Consider the following 26,516-nt stretch of genomic DNA (forward strand, 5'->3'; position numbering starts at 1 on the left):
CAATATTAATTGCTTGTTTTTTTACTAATAAATGCAATTACACTATATGACCCCCTACCTTTACTTCCTATACATGTGTATCTACGTTGTGTGACCGCTGAGTTGGGTGATCCTGTTAAATGAAAAGCGTGTCTGTGCGGAGGTAGACTACAAGTATCAGCAGAACCGGGACCTTCTTAATAAGTGCAATAGATTCTTACATAGTATTAAGAGTCCATTGGAGTTGGTGAGTGAATGGGACCACTGGCGGGGAGCACAATTTGTGAATTGGCACAATAAGCACGGGCACAAATTAAGAGACTGCACAATTTGTACAAGTTTTATGGACTATTGATGATGTCACTATATTGATTCACTTATGTTGTGATTATGTTCTGGATATAATACGGCAGCGTTTATCTACCTAAGCTTATATATGTGCAAAACACAGATTCACTCTACGAACCCTTTACGAATGCTTCTAAAAGCTATCCCTTTGTTTCTTGAATACACTTGAAAGCATGCCATCTTTTGGCTGCATTTGACTAAATGTCTGATTTCTGTGTACATGGACATTAATATTTATAGTATATTGTGATAGTTGATTGGATGATTTATACACATTCTCTACTATATTATTTCTAAAGTAAGAGTTAAGAATAAACATGTATTTAAATAATTCTTACCTGTGCAGAGTAATCCGCCATATACCCAACATTGTCCATATTTCACAGGCTTGAAGCCCTTATAATACCAATCTTTTAAGATGACAGAACTTCCATTCCAGCTGGTGGGACAGATCCCATCGTCATAGAACCCGCTCCAGTTTTCCACAAGAACGCCACTTTCATCTTTACTGTTCAACTTGCAGATACAGTATGTGAAACACATAGAGAAGTTGGTTAGATAAACTCTCAAGTTATTAAGAGAAATTTATTTTCCATAGATAATGGTAAGGTGTGCTTAGATACTAGCTAAACAGTAAGGCAAAGTAACAAAAAGATTATTCCATTTCAAAAACCATAGTCTTAAAGGGTATTTCCACTGTATATATTTTCCTAGCTAACTTCATTTTCAAAATTAAGGTAGAAAAAGTCCAGGCACATTTTTTTTTTTTAGTTTTGGATAGAGTGGGGAAGGATTAGAACCCCTTTGTGGACTTTATTGCTATCTGTATTTTCATTACAAAGATTTCTCTTCACATACTAGAACTTTAGACATATATAAAGACCCATTTGGTCATTCATTAAAATCCATTAACATATTGGATTTTTTAGTTTTGGATAGAGTGGGGGAAGGATTAGAACCCCTTTGTGGACTTTATTGCTATCCGTATTTTCATTACAAAGATTTCTCTTCACTTACTAGAACTTTAGACATATATAAAGACCCATTTGGTCATTCATTAAAAATCCATTAACATATTTTTCAGTATTACTTCAACCAGTTGCTATACTAGTGTCCTGTTATCAACTGTAAATCAGCACATACATTGAATCAAAGCTTTGTGATAGGATGAGTTAGCACAGGGATGACCCAGTTAGAGTTTTGTTTCTCTTTTCCTCCTTAATAACTATGTATGTGGGTGCTTGTAAACATCCACTGTGTCGGAACATCTATCACACAGCCTGTAGTCTGTTGACAGTGGAAATCTTAGAGAGGGTACAGTGACTTTTGTGTTGGCTGTAACTCCTCACATAGGAGCGCCCACAAATTGGGCTTTAGCCTAGGGTGGAGCAAGGGCCAGCACTGACAGAAATAAAAACATGCTTTTAATGCACAAGGTGCTAAGATGAAAATGGGTCCAAGTTTAAATAAAAGAATAGGTTGTATTTCTTTAAAAGCTGCAATTCCTGCATTTAACAAAAATATACTTTGAGACAGTCTTTGTAAATGTTCTCCAATGATATGCTGACACTTCTGTTCTCACAGGGACCTTCTTCTCTGCCTCCTAGAAGGAGTTATAACCTTATAATCTTGGTCACCCCTGGCTTCTTGTTTAGTTACATCACTGTTTATGTGCAAATAATATGTAATGAAGGTTAAAACTCACCGTTCCATGGACTACCCTGCATACATGGAGAGGATCATTTCTTTGGGAGACATCCAAAGCTGGATCTTTTTTGTAGTTAACGCTTCTGTCCATTATAGTAAGACAAATCTCTATCATGCTCCTGTCAAACTAACATAGTACAGTTACCAGCTAACTTTTAAGTTTTACACCAGTGTAAGCAATGAATATTTACATTATACTCAAAGTACCTGATTATAGGTCCAAGTCAGAGGTGAGATGCTATATTCACTTCCCACAAATATCACTCCTTTTTCATTCAGAACATATTCTTGTCTCTCACTTTCATCTGGTAAAAATACATCATCCTCTGGAAATTAAGAAAAAAATAAACACCAACTCTTGATTGACATACCAATAAAGTGTTTTAAAAATGTGGTGCATGCTTTATACCTTGAACCCAAGGGTTAAAGAGGAGATACAATCCACATATGGCCTGTGGTGTGCCAGAGTTTCCAGTAATGCTCATAATGTAATGTCCAATCACAGCATCTGAAGAGCTGTTTATAGCCACAGAAATGGTATTATTGCTGTTTGTTAACAAAACCGCACTCCATGAGCTTTTATTTTTATCGCCTAACAGAGGAACCACTGCTTTGGTTTTGTAGCTCTCTGATGGAGAAGGACCTAGAGGAGAAAGAACATCAGGCATTTTATTTACATGAACAGGTGTAATAGATCTTTCCTGTTATGCAACAAAAATGATATACACCTATCAGCCATAACATTATTACCACTGACAGGTAAAGCAAATAGCGTTGATTATCTTGTGACAGTGGAATGTGAAAGTGGGTGGGATATATTAGGCAGCAGTGAGCGTGTTGTCCCTAAAGTTGATGTGTTGAAGGCAGAAAAAATGGCCAAGCAAAAAGATTTGAGCGACTTTGACAAGGACCAAATTGTAATGGCTAGACCAACTGCAGTTCTTGTGGGATGTTCCTGGTCTGCAGTGATGAGGACCTACCAAAAGTGGTTCAAGAAAGGAAAGGCTCGGATCATAGTCCGATCCAATAGAAGAGCTACTGTAGCTCAAACTACTGAAAAAGCTATTGCTAGTTCCAACAGAAATGTGCCAGAATGTACAGTGCATTTTGTTGCATATGGGGCTGCATAGGTGAAAATGGGTCAGGGTACCCATGCTGACCCGTGTCCACAGCCAAAAACACCTACAATGGGAACATGCACATCAGAACTTTGACACGAAGCTTTGCAGTGGAATAATGACCTTACAGGATGCCTCCAACTTACAAGCTGACCTCAATGTACTTTTTAATTGGGCAACTATGTGGCAAATGAGGTTTAATGTTGATAAATGTAAGGTTATGCACTTGGATCAGGGCCGGATCTAGCCTGTTTGGGGGTGCAGTAAAAATGTCAGGTGGGGAAGAGGATGCAAGGTCAGCAGGGCAGTGTATAAGAGTCAGTGGAGCAGTGTACAGGGGATCGACAGTTTGTAGGGCAGTGTACAGGGGTTAGCATGGCAGAGGACAGGGGTCAACAGGAAAGAAGAATGGGGTCAGCAGTGCAGAGGACAGGGGTTAGCAGGGCACAGTACAGGAGTCAGCATGGCGGAAGACAGTGGTCAGCAGAGTTAAGGACAGGGTCACTGTTGGCAGGGCACTTAAGAGATCTCCTCCTCCCCACACAGCACGTAGCTGAGATCAGTATTATTATTATTATACAGGATTTATATAGCGCCAACAGTTTGCGCAACACTTTACAAAATGAAGGTAGACATTACAGTTACAATACAATTTGGTACAAGAGGAATCAGAGAGCCCTGCTCGTTAGAGCTTCCCTCCACACAGCGTGTAGCTGGCTGCTGCAGCTGCCAATCCAATCAGGGAATTTTACAGGCTAGAACTGCAACTGCAGCCAGCTACACATTGAGCAGATCGATTTTGTGAGGTATCTGATCTCAGCTCTGTGTTATGAGGGGAGGAGATCTGTTGAGTGCCTTGTGTGCAGTGTGGGCAGTGACGAGACAAGGTCACTCAGGGTGAAAAACTGCACCCCCCCTTCTGCAAGCCCAAATGCTACCCAAACATCCATTCACAATCCAAACTTCCCCTTCCAACACAAATCTTTGCCCCCCAATCCAACCTTCCAGCTCCAATCCCTAACAAGTCTTCCATGCCCCAAAAATCACCCCTCCTAGTACACATCCTCTTTCCTTCCAAATTCTCCCTCCTAGTACAAACCCTCTCACCAAAATCCCCACTCCTAGTATGAATTCTTTCCCCAATACCCTCCCCAGTACAACCCCCCCATCCCACCCTCCTAGCACAAATACTCTCCCCAAATACCCACTCCTAGCGTAAATCCTCTTCCAAAATCCCCCCTCATAGTACAAATTTGCTCCTAAAATCAACCCTCATAGTACAAATTCCCCCCATTTCTAGCACAAACCCTCTCCCCCAAATCCCACTCCTAGCATAAATCCTCTCCTCAAATCCCCCCTCCTAGCACAAATCCCCCCCATCCCCCCTTCTAGTACACCCCCCCCAAATTCCTCCTCCTAGCAAAACCGCCTACAAATTACCCTTCCCTGCACAAATCCCTGCATGGCCAAATCACCCTAGTAGCACATACCACCCCCAATTCCCCCCAGCTGAGGCATGGAGGAGCTCAGCTATGAGGAAAGATTAGAGGAACTGGATTTATTCTCTCAACATGTATAAATACATCAGTGTTTCCTATATTGAACTCTGTGTAGAGCTATTCACCCTGAGGTCATCCCAGAGGACAAGGGGGCACTCTTTATGTCTGGAGGAAAAGAGATTTAATCTCCAAACACGGAAAAGTTTCTTCACAGTGAGAGCTGTGAAAATGTGGAATAGACTCCCTCAAGAGTTGATTCTAGCCAGCTCAGTGGATTGCTTTAAAAATGCCTGGATTCTTTCCTAGATGCACAGAATACAACTGGATACTAACATTTATAGGTAAATGTGATCCAGGGAATATCCAATTGCTTCCCGGGGGATCAGGGAGGAATTGTTTTCCCTGCAGGAGCAAATTGGATCATGCTTTGCTTGTTTTTTTCCCTTCCTCTGGATCATTTGTGGGTACAGGATTATAACTTGTGTTTTTTTTTTAACTGGATGTACTTTTTTCTTTTTTCAGCCAGACTAACTATGTAACTATGTAAGAACTGGACCATGAAGCAATGGAAATTGTTCAAGGTGTTGACTTGGCTTTCATATTCTCCAGATCTAAATCCACAAAAGCAGCTGCGGGATTTGCTAGAAAAGTAAGTCTGATCCAGACTTACTTTGAAGTAAGCCCCACCTCACAACTTATAGGACTTAAAGGATCTGCTACTAATGGCTTGGTGCCAGATACCACAGCATACCTTCAGATGTCTAATGGAGTCCATGCCTCAACATCTCTAGGCTGTTTTGAGAGCAAAAGGGGGGCCTACTCAATATTAGGTGAGTGGTCATAGTGTGTTTGTAATTCAAACCTTTTATTACGGGCTTGTTTAGACTTGTAGTTGAGCTGCATGTTTAGCACCCCCAAACTGTCACTCCTCCAAAACTGCAAAATCAGCCATTGGGGGTATTTACATTTAAAAACTCATGTCATATTCCATGGAGGTGAACCTGCCAAACATGACCCATTCAAGTGTACAATGCATGCATCAATTTTAGGTTAAAACAAGTACTGAGGAGGCATCACACCATCTACTCTCTGTCTGTCAAGTGTCTCTGAAAAGCGAACACAGTTTACACTTAGCCTTAAGGTAAACACATATAAGAAGAGCATTGAGAAATCTTGCCCAGGGAAACACTGAGATATGAGCATGTTTGGTCAATGTGACCCCTATTATTGTATCAAGCACTTTGGACTAAGGAATTTGGAGAATGTACCTTATGTCTCAAATTTTGGCCGTGTCATTATTTTGCTTGTAGGTTGAATCCTGTGATGGGTAAACCCCTATTTCTGGTCTCTAGAGGAGGGAACTGTGTGAAGCTTGTTATGTTAGGACTACTACCATTCTGGTCCTTCAAAAGGCATTGGTAAGTGGAGCAAGGTGCGTGGACCTGTTATGTCTAGACAAAGGGTCTTCAAACTTTTCAGTATGTAGGCCAGATCATATGTTTTACAAATATTTGTGGGCCAAAAAAACCCTCAATTTTATAAATAAAAGAATAATATGTTTTACTTTTTGTAATCAGCATGATATGATTCAAAACAACAGAGAGGTAGCCAACTTAAATGGAACTACGGGACCAGTGATACGTCAGTCAGGCCTGGTGGCACAGGGGTGAGAGGTTTAAAAATAAAAATTAAAACAAAATGCAAAATTCCTGCATTTCTGGGTTTTTTTTGGGGGGGGGGGAACCCAATCACAAAAAACATCCATTCACATTGAAGAAAAAAAATATTTTGGCTTGCACAAAATCAGATGTTGAAAGTCAACAGAGCTTCACTTCATTCACTATGCCCCAGAGAAAATTCCCTTGCAAAGTGAACAGCCCTTTTGCCTTTGGTAAACCAACCCCATTATCAATATAAATGTTTGTTGGGATTTTATAGTATGAATGTATTGACTTACCAATATCAAAGGTAAATATGATATTTTCTCCTGACTGAAGAGGTCGGTTACAGTTCAGTGTCATGGTGAATGGTTGTCCACGTCTAAAAATTGGGTCACTGCAGTCATATGCATTGGTGCAATGATTTGTTTTATTAGCAGTGAGATGTGCGTCATAGCTGATCACCTGTAAGTCTAGAAGATAAAGAAGATAGTGCATGTTAAAATAAAAACTATATTTAACAAGGAAAATATGTACGGTACACTATTTTGAATCGATCAGAATCAATATTTTATTGTTGTGTCTAGTGTGAACTAGAACCTTTTCACAGTATTTCATTACTTAAAAATTCCACTAAAGACCTAAAACCACATGTAAAGATCTGCAATTGCAAAAAGAAAAATTAATAAAATGCAACTTTTTCTGAGCACTACACTGAAAAATTCACCTTTTTGGGGCTTGATTTACTAAAACTGGAGAGTGCAAAATCTAGTGTAGCTGTGTACGGTAGCCAATCAGCTTCTAACTTCATCTTGTTCAATTAAGCTTTCACAAAATAATATGGAAGCTGACTGGTTTCTATACAGAGCTGCACCAGGTTTTTCACTCTCTAGTTTTAGTAAATCAACCCCTATGTCTTGATTTATGCTGAAAAATAGCAGTGCACTTCCTCAAATGTGAGTGAGACTAGGCACTCAAGTGCTTAATGCCTCATAATTGAGAATGAGGGACACATTAAGGAGATGGCCACCTGCGACGTAGTGCGCAGTGGCAAAATGTGGGTGTGGTTAAATTATGCAAAATATTGGGCGTGGCTAAATGACTGCACCCACTCCCTTTTTACACTACCCTCTTCCCTGTGCACACTGCTCCCAATCCCTGTACTTTAATAAGGTTTGCACCTGAGACTCCACAATGTTTTAAAAGAGAAGTGTGGGTTTGAAAAAAAACAAACATTTATACAGTACTCACCTGTACAGATTCAGCTTCAATCAGATGCTGCAACTGTCCCCTGCCAGCTCCATGCTGTGAACTGAGTGATCAAAGACTGCTGATCACTTGGTTCTCGACTGTCAGTTACCAGCTGTCTTCTCTGCTCCTCCAGTGCTCACTTCTGGTCAGGAATCTGGGTGGATCCCGACATTATTGTCAGGATCCTTGCAGAGCCTGGACTTGCTCTGTGACATCAGCCTACAGAGGATTTTAGCCTGCTGTTGGATGAATCTGGGTCACTGGGGTGCAGAACTAAGTGAACTCCTGTGATCTATAAAAGATGTACTGCCAAAAGAGCTTTGGCCATACGTTCTCCTTTAACTCAGAGAAACTTCACAGACTATGGGTATCTTTTTCTTTGTGAGAAGATTGCTAAATAGCAATCTGAATGAAGCGCCTTTCCTGCATCCCTGGAATATACAATTTTTAACTTTCTCTGCACACTCAAGGCTGCCTGCTTATATATGAGAAAATATCCTAGGATGCCAGGTGACAGTCACGACATATGAAAGCAGCCTGGGCTTTTGAGTTTCTTCTGATACCAATACAAAATGTGTAAGCACTGTGAATGAGGTTCGGGTTCATGGCAGCTTGTTGGAGCAGAAGAGAAGCCTAGGTAAAGTTGTCTCCACTATCCCCTGCACCCCTACACCTCTCCCTGCCAGTTGCCTGCAAACTAAAGTGGATCTAGGTTCCGGAATTCATTCCAGTGATTAATGTCACTACCATGCTGCTCATTATCCTCCTTGCTAGGGACACTGACATAAGGAAGAAAAACTCTGTCTCCACCAGGATGACTGCTTCCATACAGAGACACAGCGCAGAACAAAACAGCATTATCCAGTAATAGAGAAAGATCAGTTGCAGGGAAACCAAATTACATTCTTGTCCTCTGCCTGCCTTTTTGCAGTTTTCAGAGTACAGATCCTTTTTAATACAACAGCCTGAGTAAAAACTGACACACAATATACAGTGATTATTTCACTAAGCTTTTACGCATTATTCAACCCAGAAGACTGAAAACATACTGTAAGTACAGGGTGTCATGCACCCACCTCTGTGGTAGAGTTCCTTTAAAGTGATCCTAAACACTAAGGCCCTGTTCACACGCCATGCGTTGCAGTTGCTTTTTTCCTGCATCCAAAATGCATCCTTTAAAGTGGTTCTAAACACTAAGGGCCAGTTCACATACTGTAAGTACAAGGTGTCATGCACCCACCTCTGTGGTAGAGTTCCTTTAAAGTGGTTCTAAACACTAAGGACCAGTTCACACTCCATGTGTTTCAGTTGCTTTCCTGCATCCAAAACACACAGAAAGTAGGTGATATGGTTGTCAATGTCATAGTTCACATCAATGCTTGCAGTGCCAGCGCGTTTCAGTTGCAGGAAAAAAAAAGTCGAACGTGCTGCATTTTTCCTGTACAGCACTGTACTGGAACGTGGAAAAATGGATCAAAAACGCACTGGAATGCACATTTCCTTATTTAAATTAAAGAAGAGAAGGGAAAAAATTAACTGGAATGCATAAAAACGCACTGGAATGCGTCAAAAACGCACCGAAAAAAGTCAAAAACGCACCAAAGTCCAAAAAGTAAAAAATTGTGCATCCAGAAATGCATCCGGAACACATCTGGACTGCGTTTCAATAGCGTGAACCGGCCCTAAAGGTTTTTTCCACCTTAATGCATTCTGTGCATTAAGGTAAAAATCATTGAACTGCCTGATACTTCCCCATCCCCCCCCCCCCCAACACTCACCTGAGTCCTTTATTGATCTAGTACTGTGCCTAGTTGCAAGTCTTTTCTCCCCTCTCCCTGATATCTGAAGGAGAGAAGAAGCAGGAAAGGGGGAGGGGGGAGCAAACCATGCTGTGTATTTCTATGGACTGAGCCTGCATGTGTGCCGCCATAATGGAGAGGAGCAAAGAATGCTAATGCAGTTCCCCCAAACAGGAGGATCAAGGCCACTCTGATTAGGTTGGATTACTGCAGGTTAGTTGAATGACTTAACAGGTTGTAACTCTATCTCCTCCCCCTGACCCTGGAGGACCATAGAACCTTCCAGACGTTAGTAAGCAGGAGGGGGTGGAGACCTAATCCACAAGTTTATAGGAGTCCAGCCAATTCCAGGTTTGGAAACCCTGATTGAGTAGTGGACCGTCCCATAAATATGGGAGAGTCAGGCTGACACAGGAGTCAGGTTGAATGTGGAATGCTGATGAGACTGTTGATACCAGGGAGGGGTCCCCTAGGTCTGGGGTGGGGGGAAAGGCCTCCAGGCTGGGCTTGGGCTGGCTCAAGAGGATACATTCAGTAGTGTAGCATGAATAGGATCAAGACCTAGGAGCAGTGGGAGCAAAGAGGACAGAGTGAGTACATCAGCATGCCCTGGGATCCCCAAGGGGAAGGACTGCCACATGTAGCAAGCTTTCAAAGGACAGCACCGGGCTCAATCCTTTATCCTAGTCCTGAGAGATCTTCTGAGAAGACAGGAGGGCTGGTGGTGTCTGCAAGCTGTAGACCTGGGAGCATTTCTACAGGGGAGAAGAAATATCTCTGCAAGTAGTTACAAGAAACGAAGCTGATTTTTGAGGGGCTGCGAGTTCCTAGCCCATAAAGGGCTGTTGCCACTGATCTGCAAAAATTGTTGGCTGTTAAGGAAAAAGAACAGTACAGGATCTGTTCATATACATAGAAAGGAAGTTGTCCCCTCTTCATTGATTCAAGCCAAACTGGACGTCCCATAAGCCCTATTTCCCTATTCAAGTTATTTCCCATAATAAAATAACAAAACCAAGCTCAAAGACTGTTCACTGACTGTGGATGCAAGTATCAAAAATGCGTGTTGCCTGGATGTGCAGAGCTTAGGGGGACCCACAACACACCAGCCCTCAGGAGGGCAGCGCTACAACAGTAAGATGTGGAAGATGGTGGAGCTTTTAAGGGGGAGGAAGATGGGGGCAGTGGAGAGGACGTTGCATGCAGAGGTCAGAGTTGAAGAGGGGTAAAAGTGAGAAGTGACTGGGGTATGCAGAGGTAGGCAGCTGTGAAAGAAGGCTGAAGTCTGCACTCTGTGTGTAATGCACCCCTGAACTCTGCACACTGTGCAGTTCACCCCTGAACTCTGCACACTGTGTGTATAGCAACCCTGGAACTCTGCACACTGTGTGTATAGCAATCCTGGAACTCTGCACACTGTGTGTATAGCAATCCTGGAACTCTGCACACTGTGTGTAGCGCACCCCTGAACTCTGCACACTGTGTGTAGCACACCCCTGAACTCTGCACACTGTGTGTAGCACACCCCTGAACTCTGCACTCTCTGTGTGGTACACCCCTGAACTCTGCACACTGTGTGTAGTGCACCCCTGAACTCTGCACACTGTGTGTAGCGCACCCCTGAACTCTGCACACTGTGTGTAGCGCACCCCTGAACTCTGCACACTGTGTGTAGCGCACCCCTGAACTCTGCACTCTGTGTGTAGCGCACCTCTGAACTCTGTACAGTGTGTGTAGCGCACCCCTGAACTCTGTACAGTGTGTGTAGCGCACCCCTGAACTCTGCACTCTGTGTGTAGTGCACCCCTGAACTTTGCACTTTGTGTGTAGCGCACCCCTGAACTCTGCACTCTGTGTGTAGCACAGCCCTGAACTCTGCACACTGTGTTAACCTCTACCAAAACTCTGCACCCTGTATGTAATGCACTCTTGGTATTTAAAGGATAAGTTCACCTTTTGAACAAAAATAGTAAATGCACATCTTTGTGCAGGTAAAAAAATATGCATTTATTATTTTTGTCCAAAGGAGCCTGTAAAGCCAGTCCAAAGGAGCCAGTAGATTGCTGATACCATGTAGGTCTCCTGCAGACCTGTCAGAACATCTGCTTGCCGTACGAACAAACAGATATACTGACAGGAAGCTTTAATGAACTACCACGGTTCTCAAAAGCGCTGTGGTAGTTCATTGAAATCTACAAGCCAACAGCTGCTAAGGCTGTCGGGACTTGCAGCTCATTCATTCACGGATGTCCATGAATGAATGACGTGATGTGTGGGTGGAGCCCTGTACAGCCAAGCTGTTTTCATATCTGACATATCGTACGGGGAAACTTCTCCCCATACTATCTGTAACAGGGAGGGGGCGGCAGACACGGCTATGGCTATGGGAACATATTGCATGTTCCACCCTAAGAACGGGTGGAACATGTAACATATTCCAAAGGTGAGCTTATTCTTTAATGCCCCTTTAAGATACTTCCACTGTTAGTGAAATTTGACCACAGCCACGATTTAATGAGGTTTGGTGTGTGTGTGCACGTGCGTGCGCGCGTGCGTGCGTGTGTGTGTAATTCTTGCACCTATTTTCTGAGAAAAAAAAGCCCTCCTATTTATTATTTCAATTAAAAAAAACTGTGGCTTTGCAATCACTTTAATTAATAAAACAAGTACTAATAAATCTCTTTAAATGTATACTGATAGGTTTCAAGAACCATATACATGGTATAACACGTGCTGCTAGTGCAAATTATTGGTGAGTTAGAAATTGTATTTCATAAAACCAGCCATACCGCATATAATTGGGAAGCTGATTCATCTGTAAAGTAATGTCATGTTCTGATCTGATGTAATTTAAAAATGTATACTATGTGGATTAATGGCATGCCTCATGATCCATCATGTATGCTCAGGCTCTGGTATAACAACCACAATAATAATCTTCAATAATAATAATATTTAGCAGTAATAAAAAAGAATAATAATAACAGTATATTTTTCAGTTTTGGCATGACCGGGTGTACAGAGTTCACACCAGCAATAATCACACACGCATAATGAGACAGAATAAATAAATGCTTGGATTCTTTGATCTGTTTGAGGCTAGTATAATATCCATGCATGTGTGGAACGCACATAAAATTGTGAGCTTTCCCGACATGCAGAGAAACGCACTGCCATTTAGTGGAAACGTGGCAGTGCCATTAACAGCACCTTCATGCATTTGCAAACACGTGCATTTTCAGTGCGGCACATTTTTAGAAAAGAGCCAGGGATTTATTTTCTGTGTTTCTTGTATATTGGGCAGCCCATTGAAATGAACGGACTACCCTACACGCAACGCACAGGGACAAGTTAAAAAACGTGTAGAAACGCACCCACATTTGGTCACATCTGTGGGAGCGAATCAAGCCTTAAAGTGTTACTAAACCCCAGACCCTGCATCCACTATTTCTGGTCTCCCACAGTACACACAACATGGAAGTGCAATTATTTTAGTATATACAAACTGCTAAATACCTTTTCTCATCAGCAGTTAGAGCAGTCTTGTGACTTCTATCAGTGTCCAGCCCAGCACTAGCTAAAGCTTGTAGGAGGAGTTTTCTTTCTGCTCTAGGAGGATGCAAACCCCCTGACCTCTGTCTGGACAGTGCTGATTGGCCCTGTGTTGATCAAATGCACCCTCCCAAGGAAAAAAAAACTCTCTAGCAATACACACCAAACTGAGCATGTGCAAAATAGCTATGGTTCATCCTGTCTTATCATGGCATGCTTTACTGCATATACAGACTGATTTTACTGTTGTTGGTTTAGTAGAACTGTGATATTTAACTGCAGACTTTTTTGTTAGTATAATATGAAATGATCACTTAGGATACGTTCAAACGTGCAGTTGGGGGGGTGGTTTAAAACCCACAGCTGAGCCACATTCAATCCCCCCTTACCCTTTGAGGAAGTTATTCTGAATGTCCTGGGTGACCATTGGGACAGGATATGAGGAGAAACTCTCCAACAGCGATACCAAAATCATTTATGACACTTTGTTTTATAGTTTTATAGTAGTTCTTTTGGGCTAATTTCACTCAGTTCCTGTGTGGTTACCAGGATAGAAAGTGAGGGGAACTTTCTTCAGTGGGTATATGTGTCACAATTAAAGTTTTGCCTGGAGTTGGGCTTAAAAATGCATTTTTGTGAATATTTATTAAAACAAACCTTGCATTAAAAAGTGAGATCTGCTTAATACAATAGGGCCCCTCACCATAATAAATTGTCACATTAAAGTAAAAAAAAAAAGCAGGAAAAGGATTTGTATAAATACTTACTTTCCCCTATCTACCACACAGCTGAGGGTCATGTCACTATACTTTTGGATCCTGGGGAATGCAGAGTATCCAGCACAGTGAAGAATCATTCCCAGAGATATTGCTGGAAGGATCATGAGATGACCCTCAGCTAAGTACTGCGGGAGCAAGCGGTGGGGGGGTTGGGGGTAAGGCAAGTACATTTACTAACTTTTTTCCTGCATTTTTTTTTCTATTGCATCAAATTAATATGGGGTTGCAATTCTGATGTACTAAATTTGAAGTGAAAAGGTCTTCACTAACTTTGCAAGGTGAAGAAATGCTGTCGCTGAGTGTAACTAAGCTTGAAAGTCCTATTTTAGCAAATGTTACAGCAAGAGCAAGCAAATCCAACTTAATGTGTGTCTAGTAGAAGCTACTATTATTGAATATAGCAGTGCTGTGTAGTGGTAACAGCCAAGGACCAGAAACAGTAATGTTTATTCACTGCCTTAATGCAGGACCGGGAATAAGAAAAGAACTGCTGCAAAAGTGACTGCAGATCTCAACCTCAGTCCTGTGAAGAGATTGAGCTCTGCAGTCACTTTTGCAGCAGTTGTTTTCTTATTCTGGGGCACAATCCTGTGCAATGTCCTTTTGTGTCTTTTGGTCAGATGACCATGCTGACCGCACTTATGCTTATCAGGTGGTGTTTTCCCAGAAAATGTATATGCCTTCATAGCCTTTGATACTGTACCTTGCAATACGGCAAATAAATTGGCAACTTCAGTCACAGAGGCAACAGCTAAGCGGGCACCAACAACTTGCACTCTTTGAAGCCCAGTAAGCCATGACTCTGTTTTACTAGCAGTGCAATCAGTGAATGACGAAAGTGAGACTTCCCACCAGGCCCCGACTGGGATAAAAAATAGGCCTGGGAATTTTAGACTGAGCAGCCAATTTTTCCGGGGGAAGGGGCTGTTTGCAGGGCAGTTGGTAAAGGAATATTTATAGAGTCGGTCCTCTGCACTGTAATGTAAAGGAGCACTGTGATATAAAGGGGACTGCACTGGAAAGGGACACTGTATTGATTACAGTGCCCTTTTACAGTGCAGTCCCCTTTATATAATAGTGTCCATTTACATTACAGTGCCCCTAGAGATCTAATCACAGTGCCCCCTATATATTCAAAGAGATGGCTCAATCCAGCAAAGAGACAACCCAATCCAACAAAGAGATATCCCCATATAGCAAAGAGACAGCTCAGTCCAGCGAACAGACATCCCCATATAGCAAAGAGATATCCCAACTAGTAAAGAGACAGCTCATCGAGCAAAAAGACATGCCATCCAGCAAAGAGACATCCTGCCCAGCAAAGACACAGCTCGTACAGCAAAGACACAGATTGTCCAGCAAAGAGACAGCCCTTCTAGCAGAGACAGCTCAACCAGTAAAGAGACAGCCCTTCCAGCAAAGCGACATCCTGCCCAGCAAAGAGACATCCTGCCCAGCAAAGAGCCCGTTTAGCAAAGATATAGTCCATCTAACAAAGAGACAGCCTGTTCAGCAAAAAGACATCCCATTCAGCAAAGAGACATCCTGTCCAGCAAAGAGACAGCCCATCCAGCAAAGAGACAGCCCGTCCAGCAAAGCAACATACTCCCCAGCAAAGAGACAGCCCATCTAGCAAAGAGACAGCTCATCTAGCAAAGAGACAGCCCATACAGCAAAGAGACATCTCATCCAGCAAAGAAACAGCCCATCCAACAAAGAGACAGCTCACCCAGCAAAGAGATAGCCCAATCCACCACCGAGCTGTAACAGTGTGCCGGCTGGTGAAGGAGAGAGGTCGCTGTTGTCCCTTCAGTGCGGATGTGTGTAGTTGCCGGCCGAGGAGGTGTCTGTGTGCACTTCCTGCCTGTTGCTGGAGCCGTCACTGTCGCTCCTCCTGTCAGCCCTGCTTTGGGCATAGCCGCACAGCGGGAGGTGAGCGGCGGCCGCAGTCTGTGTTAGCCCTGCCCAGACCGCGGTCGCAGCTTACCTCCTGCTGTGCGGCCCGGTCATCAACAGGCTGCTCTTCTTAATCCCAGCAGCCTCGGACCACCAGGCAAATGCCCGGTGTGCCCTATGGCCAGTCCGGGCCTGCTTCTCACCTGTTAGTTAGGTGTCTCATCACACAGTAGAAGAAAAAGAACGTTACATCACTTCTGCTTTCAATGCGAAACATGACGTCATTTTCACAACTGCAAATCATGTAGTGTTTCTATTTTTTTGTCTAATTCCTGTATGTCCCACTGACAGCAGATGAGCCATGGTTGTTAAGGACACAGCGGCCACCTACTCTTTAACAACCATCTATTCACAATGAATTCGATATGTATTGAACAAGTTTGAAAATCTGAAGGAGACAATTGCATTAATTTTTTTTCGTCATCCTTTTTTTCGGATTCATTGCCATTCGTTTCTATGTCCATTCAAAAATTCGGGGACCACGGAATCTTCGAAAACTACATTTTCGTTTGAAAAAGTAATCAAAACAAAAATAATTTGCACAGGTCCCACATCAATAACATGCTTGGGGGATGTCTTTGTGCTAGCTGTATGCGGTTGGTACAAAAGAGTGCAATTTTCACAGACAACATCAGTGACAGTGCATTTTGCATACAATTTTTGAATGTGTAACTGATTTTTTTTTTACTTTTTCTTCTTTTGGATGTGTAACTGATTTTTTTTTTATCTTTTACTTCTAGCTTAACTTAAATACAACAGCACTCCAATGTGATTCAATACATCTTTTTTAAGTTAAATTTTACTGCTACACTTGATTTATAATCCATCGGTGATAGGTCTGATTTGACCAATACAAGTAGCACCAACAGCAGATCTAGAAGCTATAGAAAAGTTTACTCTTAAAAAATAAAGCTAAAGTCCTCCACTTTGTATAAATTGACCAGTGACACAACAATTTGGTTTTTTGGGGTTTTATTGTAGAACTCAGGGATAGGGATGAGGAATTTAGTAGGATACTCCAAAAGTAGAACTATTCACACTGAGGATATCTAGCTGATCCCTTAGTTGAACACTTTTGAAGTCCTGGCTGAAAGCAAATAGATGATGTCTCTTTAAATAGTAGTAACAAGTAGTTTAGGAGTGAGCAAAGTCCCTTTAGTGATAGTAGTAGTTGCAGGGCTATGCTGCTCAGGCACAGGCTTGTTACGGTAGCTAGTGGCAGTCCAGAAGTAATAGAACTGAGTAAAGTCCTTTTCAATAGCAACAGTTAGACAAGCACTTCAGAACACCAGCCAGTGTTCCCTTTTCTCAGACCCATGCTGACTATCAAGCACCAGAGGGGTAGCAAGCACACAGAGTCCCTAAGATCTCTCAGTGTCTGTACTCTGTCCAAGGACAGGATGGCAGCCTCCTTCCAATCTTCCAAGTGAAGCCTTCCAGTTGTACCAGACAGAGCTGACATAGATTTGGCAGACAGCCCCCCTCAGTCAGATTACTGTAGAGCCAGGGTCATTCTATTTGACTTCAGGCCCTCAGGTCATCCACCTGAGGCTCACATGGCAGCAAGTTGCCAGGCAAAGCAAGCCTGCCTCCATTCTTGCTTGGTTCAATCCTCTTCCGGGAAAGATGCTGAACCCATGTGCTCACAGAACATAAATTGCAGCATGCAATGAGGCCACCCACCCCTGCAATTGGCCAGGGCTGTATCCATATTCATGCTGCTTATTTGCCTAGTTCCCTTCCAGATTCTGGAAGGCTCTCATAGCTTTCTGAAGGTGGGCAGAACTCAAGGCAAACTCAGCAGCACCAGAGCATCATGAGCAGACCTGACTAATCCATCACAGCACTCTGTTAAGCAGACAAAAACAGCTATACTTATCCTAACAATACAAATCCTAGCACATTACTAGGGGGTGCTACAATAACATATTGCAATCACTATATATATGTAGCACTACCAGGGGCGGACTGACAACTCATGGGGCCCCCGAGCAATAGGGGATCATGGGGCCCCTGTGTCCTTGCCCAAACTCAAAAAAGCCTATGAAAAAGGTACCAGGGGCATCTCATGGGGCCCCCTACTGACCCCGGGCCCTCGGGCAGTGCCCGAGTTTCCAAATGGTCAGTCCGCCCCTGAGCACTACCTTCTTAAGGGATGCCTAGTAATTTTTGGGCTCCCTGTCAATCTGGACCTCTTTCTGAAAGCCCAACCTCTGCTGACACCATCGTATTTTTTGTGACCAGAATAAGTCACCACTGTAAAATGGACTCGCACACAAGTTAGTGTAAACCAATATGAAGTCTATATTCAATTTGTAAGTAGCTTTATCAAAAAGCACAAAATAACATTGGCATATGCAGCAAATATATTCACTCTTGTCAGCTTTAAGTAAACGTAACAGCATCCACAGTAAAGTACCAGTAACTGTTAGCAGGCCTGCTTTCAGAAATAATCCACTGCCAATCTGAGGTGACTGTTGAATCCCCAGCAAGTGAGAACAACTATCAATAAACAGGTAAGCTCACTGTGGATCCTCAGAACCTGATGCTAAGGATTAGATTTGAAAATGGAGAGAGCTCTTGTCTATAAATCAACTAATGTCCCTTTAAAAACAATATGGAGTCTTCTACACACTAGTTGGGGCCCAATTGGTGTGAAGATGATCTAAGATGTAGATGATAGTTCCTCAGGATAATAACGCAAAGGATAAAGAGGAAAACAAAAAGTATGAAGAAGTACTTCTCCTCTTAACTGTAGTGAACTGATGCAATATCCCCTTTAAGGCACTAAACAAGGACAAATTTGAAGTAGTAAAGTGTAACAGTTGGCATAAGTGACTGTGAGCAAGAACAACTCTCTCTGGATGACAAGGGCCAAAGGCAACAGTAGCAGAAATCCTGTTCAGCTTGAAAGGGTAAATTTTTATTTAAGTTGGCACTGCTGTATTCTGGCTGACATCTGTGTGTGTCCTGTGGTCAGCTTGGATGTTGAGACTGTAATGCAAACATGTTCCAACAATGGTGGCTGGGAGAAATATTGAAAAGTATACATTATGGCGCCGCTCCAAGCTATGGATGGGAGCCCCGGTCCTGATTCAGCATCCTGTCTGGTCTCCTGCCTACAGATTGGCTTGCTGGGCAGCGTGGCAACACTGACGATCAACAGACGCTCCTCTCTCTCTGATACTGGCTCCATGGCCTGGTCCAATACTCCAGCCTTCAGCACATTTCCACCTCTCTTGATCTCTCACTTCCTGCTCAGTCTCCCGGGCTTTGAGATAAATACATATTGCCAAAAGTATTAGGGCACCCCTCTGAATCATTGTATTGAGGTGTTCCAATCACTTCCATGGCCACAGGTGTACAAAATCAAGCACCTAGGCATGCAGACTGCTTCTGCAAACATTTGTGAAAAAATGGGTCGCTCTTATGAGCTCAGTGAATTCAAGTGTGCAAGTGTGGTACAGTGATAGGTTACCACCTGTGCAATAAGTCTATCCATGCAATTTCCTTGCTACTAAATATTCCATGGTCATTATAACAAAGTGGAAGCAACTGGGAACAACAACTCAGCCACAAAGTGGTAGGCTACATAAAATGACAGAGCAGGGTCAGCACATGCTGAAGCGCACAGTGCACAGAAGTCGTCAACTGTCTGCAGAGTCAATAGCTAAATACCTTCAAACTTCCTGTGGCCTTCAGATTAGAGCAACAACAATGCGTAGAGAGCTTCATGGAATTGGTTTCCATGGCCTAGCAGCTGTATCCAAGCCTTATATCACCAAGTGTAATGCAAAGCAATGGATGCAGTGGTGTAAATTCTACAGCAGTGGAGACTTGTTCTCTGGAGTGATGAATCACGCTTTTCTGTCTGGCACTCCGATTAACACGTCTAGGTTTGGCGGTTTCCAGGAGAATGGTACTTGCCTGACTGCATTGTGCCAAGTGTAAAGTTTGATGAAGGGGGGATTATGGTGTGGGATTGTTTTTCAGGGGTTGGGCTTGGCCCCTTAGTTCCAGTGAAGGAAACTATTAAGGCATCAACATGCCAAGACATTTTGGACAATTTCATGCTCCCAACTTTGTGGGAACAGTTTGGGGATGGCCCCTTCCTGTTCCAACATGACTGCGCACCACTGCACAAAGCAAGGTCCATAAAGACAAGGATGAGCGAGTTTGGGGTGTAGGAATTTGACTGGCCTACACAGAGTCCAGACCTCAACCTGAAAGAAGACTTTTGGGATGAATTAGAGCGGAGACTGCGAGCCAGGCCTTGTTGTCTGATGTCAGTGCCTGACTTCACAAATGCGCTTCTGGAAGAATGGTCAAACATGTCCATAGACACACCTAAACCTTGTGGACAGCCTTCCCAGAGGAGTTGAAGCTGTTATAGCTGCAAAGGGTGGAACAACCTAATATTCAACCCTTCACACTAAGACTGGCATGCCATTAAAGTTCATGTGCATGTAAAGGCAGCCGTCCCAATACTTTTGGCAATATGGTGTATATGCCCCCGCCCACAAGCTACCTCCCCTGGGAAATGCACTCCCTTGGTGCTCTGCTCCCCAGTGAAGTTCCCAGTGAAGTCCTAATGTTTGGCATACAAGTTCCAGAGAGCTGTTCTGCCAAGTGTGATTGCCCCTAATTGGCAGACGACTGCCATCTAATGTCCGTTTTTATACACTACATCTAACACCATATTAATGTGTTACATACAGTATATGCCTGAAACAAATAAATTAATATGTTAATTATATGTTTCTTGTGGAACCTTACACATATTAAACAAATGCCCCACCCCTAATGAAAGTACATGCTCCGCCTACAGTGGCTTTCACAGAAAAGGCTTAAACCTCACCTTTTTACCATGCAAAAACAAAAAATGTATTTATAGTTTGTATTATTTTTTATCTATGGACTACAGGGTGTCAAGGATGTACCACTAGCTGGAGTACATTTGAGGTACTAGACTGCCCAGCTCCATGTGTCATGGTAAAGAAAGCCTTCATTGCAGCAAGGGGAATTTGTGACATAGAAACGAAATGTTAACTACAAGAATTAGGAGGCCGCAGATGAGTGTAGTAAAGTGTGTAGGTCTCTCCTCTGAAGGGGCCACTGGATATGACCCAAGTCTCCTCACATGTTTAGAGGCTATCACAGCCATACACAGTTCCATGCACAGCCAAAACAGGCACAGTCTAGAGAAGGGGTCTCCAAACTTTCTAAATGTAGGGCCAGTTTACTGTCCTTCAGAATTTAGGGGGGCCAGACTGTGGCCAGTAGAAATAGAAAAGGTCCTGATGTTATTGAGAAAAAATACCATCTTTAGTATCATTGGGAGGAATTGTGCCCCATTGCTGGTGTCAGTGGGAGGAATTGTGCCCCCTTGTTGGTGTCTTTGGGACCCATTGTTGGTGTCATTAGGAGAAATTGTGCCCCATCTTTGGTTCCAGTGGGAGAAATTGTGCACCATCATTGGTGTTACTGAGCCCCATTGTTGTTGTCCTTGTTAGAAATTGTGTCCTATCATTGTTGCCATTGGATGGAATTGTGCTCCTTTATTGGTCAGTGGAGGCAATTATGCACCATTGTTGGTAATAGTGGATGAAATAGTGTCCCAGGGGCTGGATAAAAGCAAGCAAAAGCGCATCTGGCCCCCAGGCTGCAGTTTGGAGACCATTGGTCTAGAGGATGTCTTTTTGTAGATTTATTGCAGAAATCAACAGGAAAGTGGAATACTTTGCAGGATACTCCAAAAATCCAACGAAACAAAAAAACAAAACAAAACAGATACAGTCTCTTAAACACAAATCAGCAGCAATCTTTGTTGGAGAAAGATAGGATAGTGAGTTAATTCTGAGACTCTTTATGAGCATTCCCAGTCCTTGCAACAACTTCTGGCATCCAACCCCTAAAGCACATAGACACTTGGAGTCTTAAGAAAGGGTCCTACTCACAATGTCCAAGGACAGCTGCCGCCCACTAGATTCCATGCAACATTTTTCTGTAACAAAAGGATCTTTCTTTAGGTCAGCTTCCTTAGGTGATGCCCTCCAGCAGATAACTATCAATCCAGATTACTTCAGGCCCTCAGCCTAGCACCTCCTGAGGCATAGCATCAGCTCTCCAGTAAACAGGCTGCTCCCCAGGGGTGGCAGCCCCAGAACAAAAACACTATGAGTGAGCCTATTAAACATTTATCTTCTTAGAACTTGGCTGAGAGCACCTTCTGGGTGCCCCTCCTAGGACCTGACAGAAAGCAGATAAATATTCACAACTTCGATGGTTGTCCCTCCTACCCTGTTTCTAAAAGCTTCTTCCAGAGGCAGGCAGGAGTAATCAACCACTAAGCTTAGGGAAATCTAGCCAGACCCAGAAAACGTATCACTACTCCATTGAGTACAGCAGAGCCAAAAGCTAGGGCAGGGTGCTAAAAGTGTAAATAGCAATATTGAGCCCAAATTTACTACAGACAAAGGGCACAGGCTGAGTGTGCTTTACTAAGTACATAATGGGGGTAATTTACTAAAACTGGAGAATGCAAAATCTGGTGCAGCTGTGCATGGTAAGCAATCAACTTCTAACTTCAGCTTGTTCAATTAAGTTTTGACAAAAATACCTGGAAGCTGATTGGCTTCTATGCAGAGCTGCACCATTTTTTGCACTCTCCAATTTTAGTAAATCAACCCTATGATAGTAGCAACTGTCTAATGCACTCTAATCACCCCAAGCTCATTTATAGTCTAAAAAAAATAATAATCTAAAAAACAATAAATAAAGGGAAAAGATGCACACAACCAGGGCACATAAGAACATGTACTCCAGCACTGCAATTCAAAGAACTAAAGCACAGATTAATAAAGTAGATATAAACCCATCCACTAAATGCTTATATAAGATTTAACAGCTGTGGTACTTATTTGGGCACTTTGTGTTATAGGGTGATAAGCCTCTGCCCCTATCTGCCACAATATCCTGCCTGGAAATAACCTTGCCCTCCCCAAGAAAAAAAGTTTCTGTCCTGATGCACATTGCCCAGGAGATTCAATGACCCTGATGAGCCATTTAGAGACCATTGCACCTTGGAAGCCACCTTGATTTTGCCTTACCTATTGACTTCAATGTGTAATGCTAAAACTATGAATTATTGCTTAAATTCCTTGATTTTTCCAGAAAGTTTGTGTAACTAAGAAAACTTTGCTAATCCCTAGTAACAGGTAACAAGAATGAAAAGTAGAATATAGATCAAGAGTTCTGTCTTCACATAGTCTACATTTGCCGCATGATTCTTCCAGTCTAACCACAACTGAACAATCCACTTTGGGAGGAGGTGTAATGTGCTAGGCTTCATGTTTAATATATATAATTTGTTTAAGTATACTGATGTGGTGCTTTAAAAGTTTTGTTTCCAGGTGTACAGTCTATTTAATTGTTCCAGGGTATTATTGTTCCCACCCATAATTGTGATCCTCCTGCTTAATAAGTGGAACACTCAGCCAGCTTGTTGAATGGTTATTGTGCAATGAACACAGATTTTGTGAAATTTTTTCATTCTTAGTTCAATAATTGGGTTATAAATCATGTATGACAAACAATTCAAATGAGTTTGGCTAAAAAAGTACCTTCTTTATAATTTTCTTTAATGTAAGACATTTGTTAAGATATTGGGGTAATTAAAACCCTAACTCCGTAAAGCCGGTCATTGACTTTTTATGGACCACTGCGGCCCTGGCTTGGCAGCTTGGATATTTTGGTAGATTCTTCAACAGCTGCCCATAGATTGGAAAGGTTACTCTACCATTCAGTCAAAGTCTGATTGCCATCAGAGGAAAACACACAACTGGCAGTTGCCTAAACACCCCTGTTGACATATTGATCATGTTTATGTCTAAACCAAGAGGATGAAGAAAGAATGGCCAGACTGCTTAGGTTGGGAAGGAATAACAATCATCAGAACAAGTTTTTAAGCTATCCAATTAATTGTTTCCTCTGGAGCAGTCAACTAACGGGCTTCTGCTGAACAAACAGATATGGAAGTGGTTGAATTGTGTTCCTTTCACCACATTTATAGCCAAAATTAGGATATGTTTGTGTCATAAAGAGCTCCTCTGGGCTGCCCATTTTCAAACATCTCTGGCTGAATTCCAGAAGAAACTTCATTGTACCCCATAACCCCTGATTTGGCCTCCAGTGTAATGTAAATAATATTCCTCTGATGGGTTTAACACATTTATGCCAAGTATACAGATATGGTTTGGTCTGTTTTATATACTAGGAGACAAATTAATTTGGATTCTGTGTCTGGCACTGATTCCCTTCATCACCAATGTTCTCTACTGCCCCTTTCCCAAAACATGAAGCCATCACAGCTATTTGTTTTTCCTGAATATGCACACATACAGTATATACCTAAATGTGGTAATGGAGTATCCAATTTTCAGTATGAATTTTATTCCTCATTTATTTCCTAATGTATTCTCGTATTGCTAGCAATATATAAATACAGGAAACAATAGCAACTATGACTACTATACCACTACGGCTATTACTTTTTACACTGTTATTACTACTGCTTTTTTGACTATTATTACTAGCACTGCTTTTAATAATAATATCTGATATTAGTATTGATATTAAGTAGAAGTACTGCAACTGCAATACTTAATATTGGGTATTTGGCGATATCTTTTGCTCTGTCATTTATAGGCATTATCAGTATTCTTGTTTAGATCCTTCTTGCTACCCCTTTGCTCATTGTGTTGAATGACTGATTAGCTAACAACACTTCATATGGGGTTTGACTAGATAAAGTCTAAACACTTCAATGACAACAGATCTCCTATTGTTAGGATTGTGTTTTCTGGAGGTGCTTGAACTTCATACACTGTCCAAATATCCGGCATGGTGTTCACAAGGACAGAGAGTATGGAGAAATTAGCCACCCAGGACAACGACAGCAATAAAATACAAACAAAGGGTCCTACCCTTCCACTTTTTATGATTAAACAGGCTCAAAATACTTAAAACATTAAACAAAACATAATGACCATAGATACATATATAGTAGTTAAAGTATATCTAAAGCTCTTTTTTCAACTTTTGGGAACAGTAGGGAAATGTTAGAACTCCTGCCACTAGCAGTGTTCTTCTGTTGTGAACACTCACAGCAGAAGCCGATCTGCGATCTGAATGGATGTCCGCCGGCACCCACCGATTGTAAAGATGTTAAATAACTGAAGAGTATACGGCAGTTTTCCTCTAAACAAGACGTTTAATCCCTGTAATACTTTGAATAAATAAGGAAGTATTGAATATTCTGAATATAGCATCATGTACTTCCAATCTATCAATATATATTGTACAACATATGCAATCAACATACATACAAATGTTTATTCCACAAAACAATGAAATAGCACAACTGAAGTTAGATTTGAGTCTAAGTCTATAAGCATTTGCTGAATTTATCCAGGCCCTGTACCTACCATTGATTCATATAGGAAAACATCTTTAAATGAATGCATTGAAGTACTCACCTGTCATTGTTCCGATCTATTCCTTCTGTGATTCAGACTATGTGCGTTCATAATGACAGCAGGTCAGATTTAAGCTGTATTTATAACTGAAGCCAGCTCTCCTCCTACTATTTAATCACAAAGTAAATAAGTTGGAAATGAATCAAAATACTTTAATTAGGCTTGTTATTAGACAGGAGAGATAGATACAAGATCATTTTAAAGTAACACAGATCTTGAGATTACAGACAGATGATTGAATGACTTTCATTTGTTGCAGGAAAGACTTGTTTCAGCGAGAGGAGTCACATGACCCATTCTGATTAGGTCTCTACATTATTTAAATGCTGCGGTTTGGCAGTTGATTTGAGGAAACAGACAACCATTAGAGAACTGCAGTTTGACAGCAATGTTGAGTAATTGCTCTGTTTTGAAAAACATCTAAACATAGGAAAAGATTTTTTGCTACACGTGCAGCAGTTTGCATGTGAGAATCAAAGGTTTGAGTTACTTCACAGATCATGTCACTCTACAAAAATATTTTTCTTTTTTATATATTTTTATTGGCTTTTTTCTACTATTGTTAATAATGATAATTAGTATTTTTTTATACTTTGATAGAGGATTAAAGCGGTAGTAAAGCCTGAAAAAAAAATGTCCCTGCAAGTTAAAGGCACAATGTGCCGGAAGTCATGACGTGACTATGCATGTGTAAAAGCAAACAAAATTCTGGGTATTGCAGTCCATTTGATTGCTTCATATTTGTGTATTGGCATTTTTATGGAATAAAGCACTCCTTAATTTTGATTTTACACTATGGGAATGTAGCACTCTTTCTTTCTGTTTTCCCTGAGCTCCCATCAACATAATTAGGCCAGAGTCACATACCACCTGGTAAGCCTAATAACTTGGTGTCTGTGTAAAGCACTGGATGTCTTTCATTGATCATCTGACATAGCCACATGAACATCTATAGCACATGAGTCAAACACAGGGCCCTTGGGCCGAATCCAGCCAGCCAGGCCTTTCCTTCAGCTGTGGAACCCCTCTTGTCTCCACTCCCACCTTGTCTCAGAATTTGGCAGCAGAGAGGAGGACAGACAGAACTCCTCCTACAGATCCTGCACCTCTCTGTGCAGCAGAAACAACCCCTTGTCTCTGCCTCCCCTGGTCTCAGCATTCAGCAGACTTCAGTCCTCCTCTGGTCCTCCTCCAGACCCTGTACTTTCCGCATTCTAGCTCCGCCGCAGCTTCTTCCCAGCAGCAGCACAAGGCACTGTTATGTAAGGGAGGGTGGGGGACAATTGACTTCTGATGGTTAGGAGGCTCTTGCCATCTGATGTAAGGGGAGGTGG

At 42.1% G+C, this 26,516-nt stretch overlaps 1 protein-coding gene across 1 annotated transcript in view; it reads right to left on the bottom strand.

Moving 5' to 3' along the window:
- Positions 1 to 25,222, bottom strand: part of LOC149465850 (protein-glutamine gamma-glutamyltransferase E-like) — a 48,033-nt gene extending 22,811 nt beyond the window's left edge. Inside the window, exons 1-6 of the mRNA XM_089673381.1 lie at positions 25,183 to 25,222; positions 6,609 to 6,782; positions 2,444 to 2,677; positions 2,242 to 2,360; positions 2,033 to 2,161; positions 666 to 843 (exon numbers count right to left, since the gene is read on the bottom strand). Coding sequence (XP_089529507.1) covers positions 666 to 843; positions 2,033 to 2,161; positions 2,242 to 2,360; positions 2,444 to 2,677; positions 6,609 to 6,782; positions 25,183 to 25,189 — 841 coding nt within the window. The 5' untranslated portion in view covers positions 25,190 to 25,222. The remainder of the gene's footprint in view (positions 1 to 665; positions 844 to 2,032; positions 2,162 to 2,241; positions 2,361 to 2,443; positions 2,678 to 6,608; positions 6,783 to 25,182) is intronic.
- Between the last annotated feature and the right edge of the window lie 1,294 nt (positions 25,223 to 26,516).

The sequence above is a fragment of the Staurois parvus genome, unplaced genomic scaffold (assembly GCF_062004578.1).
Source record: "Staurois parvus isolate SC_StPar_1 unplaced genomic scaffold, SC_StPar_1.0 ptg000137l, whole genome shotgun sequence".
NCBI lineage: Eukaryota > Metazoa > Chordata > Amphibia > Anura > Ranidae > Staurois > Staurois parvus.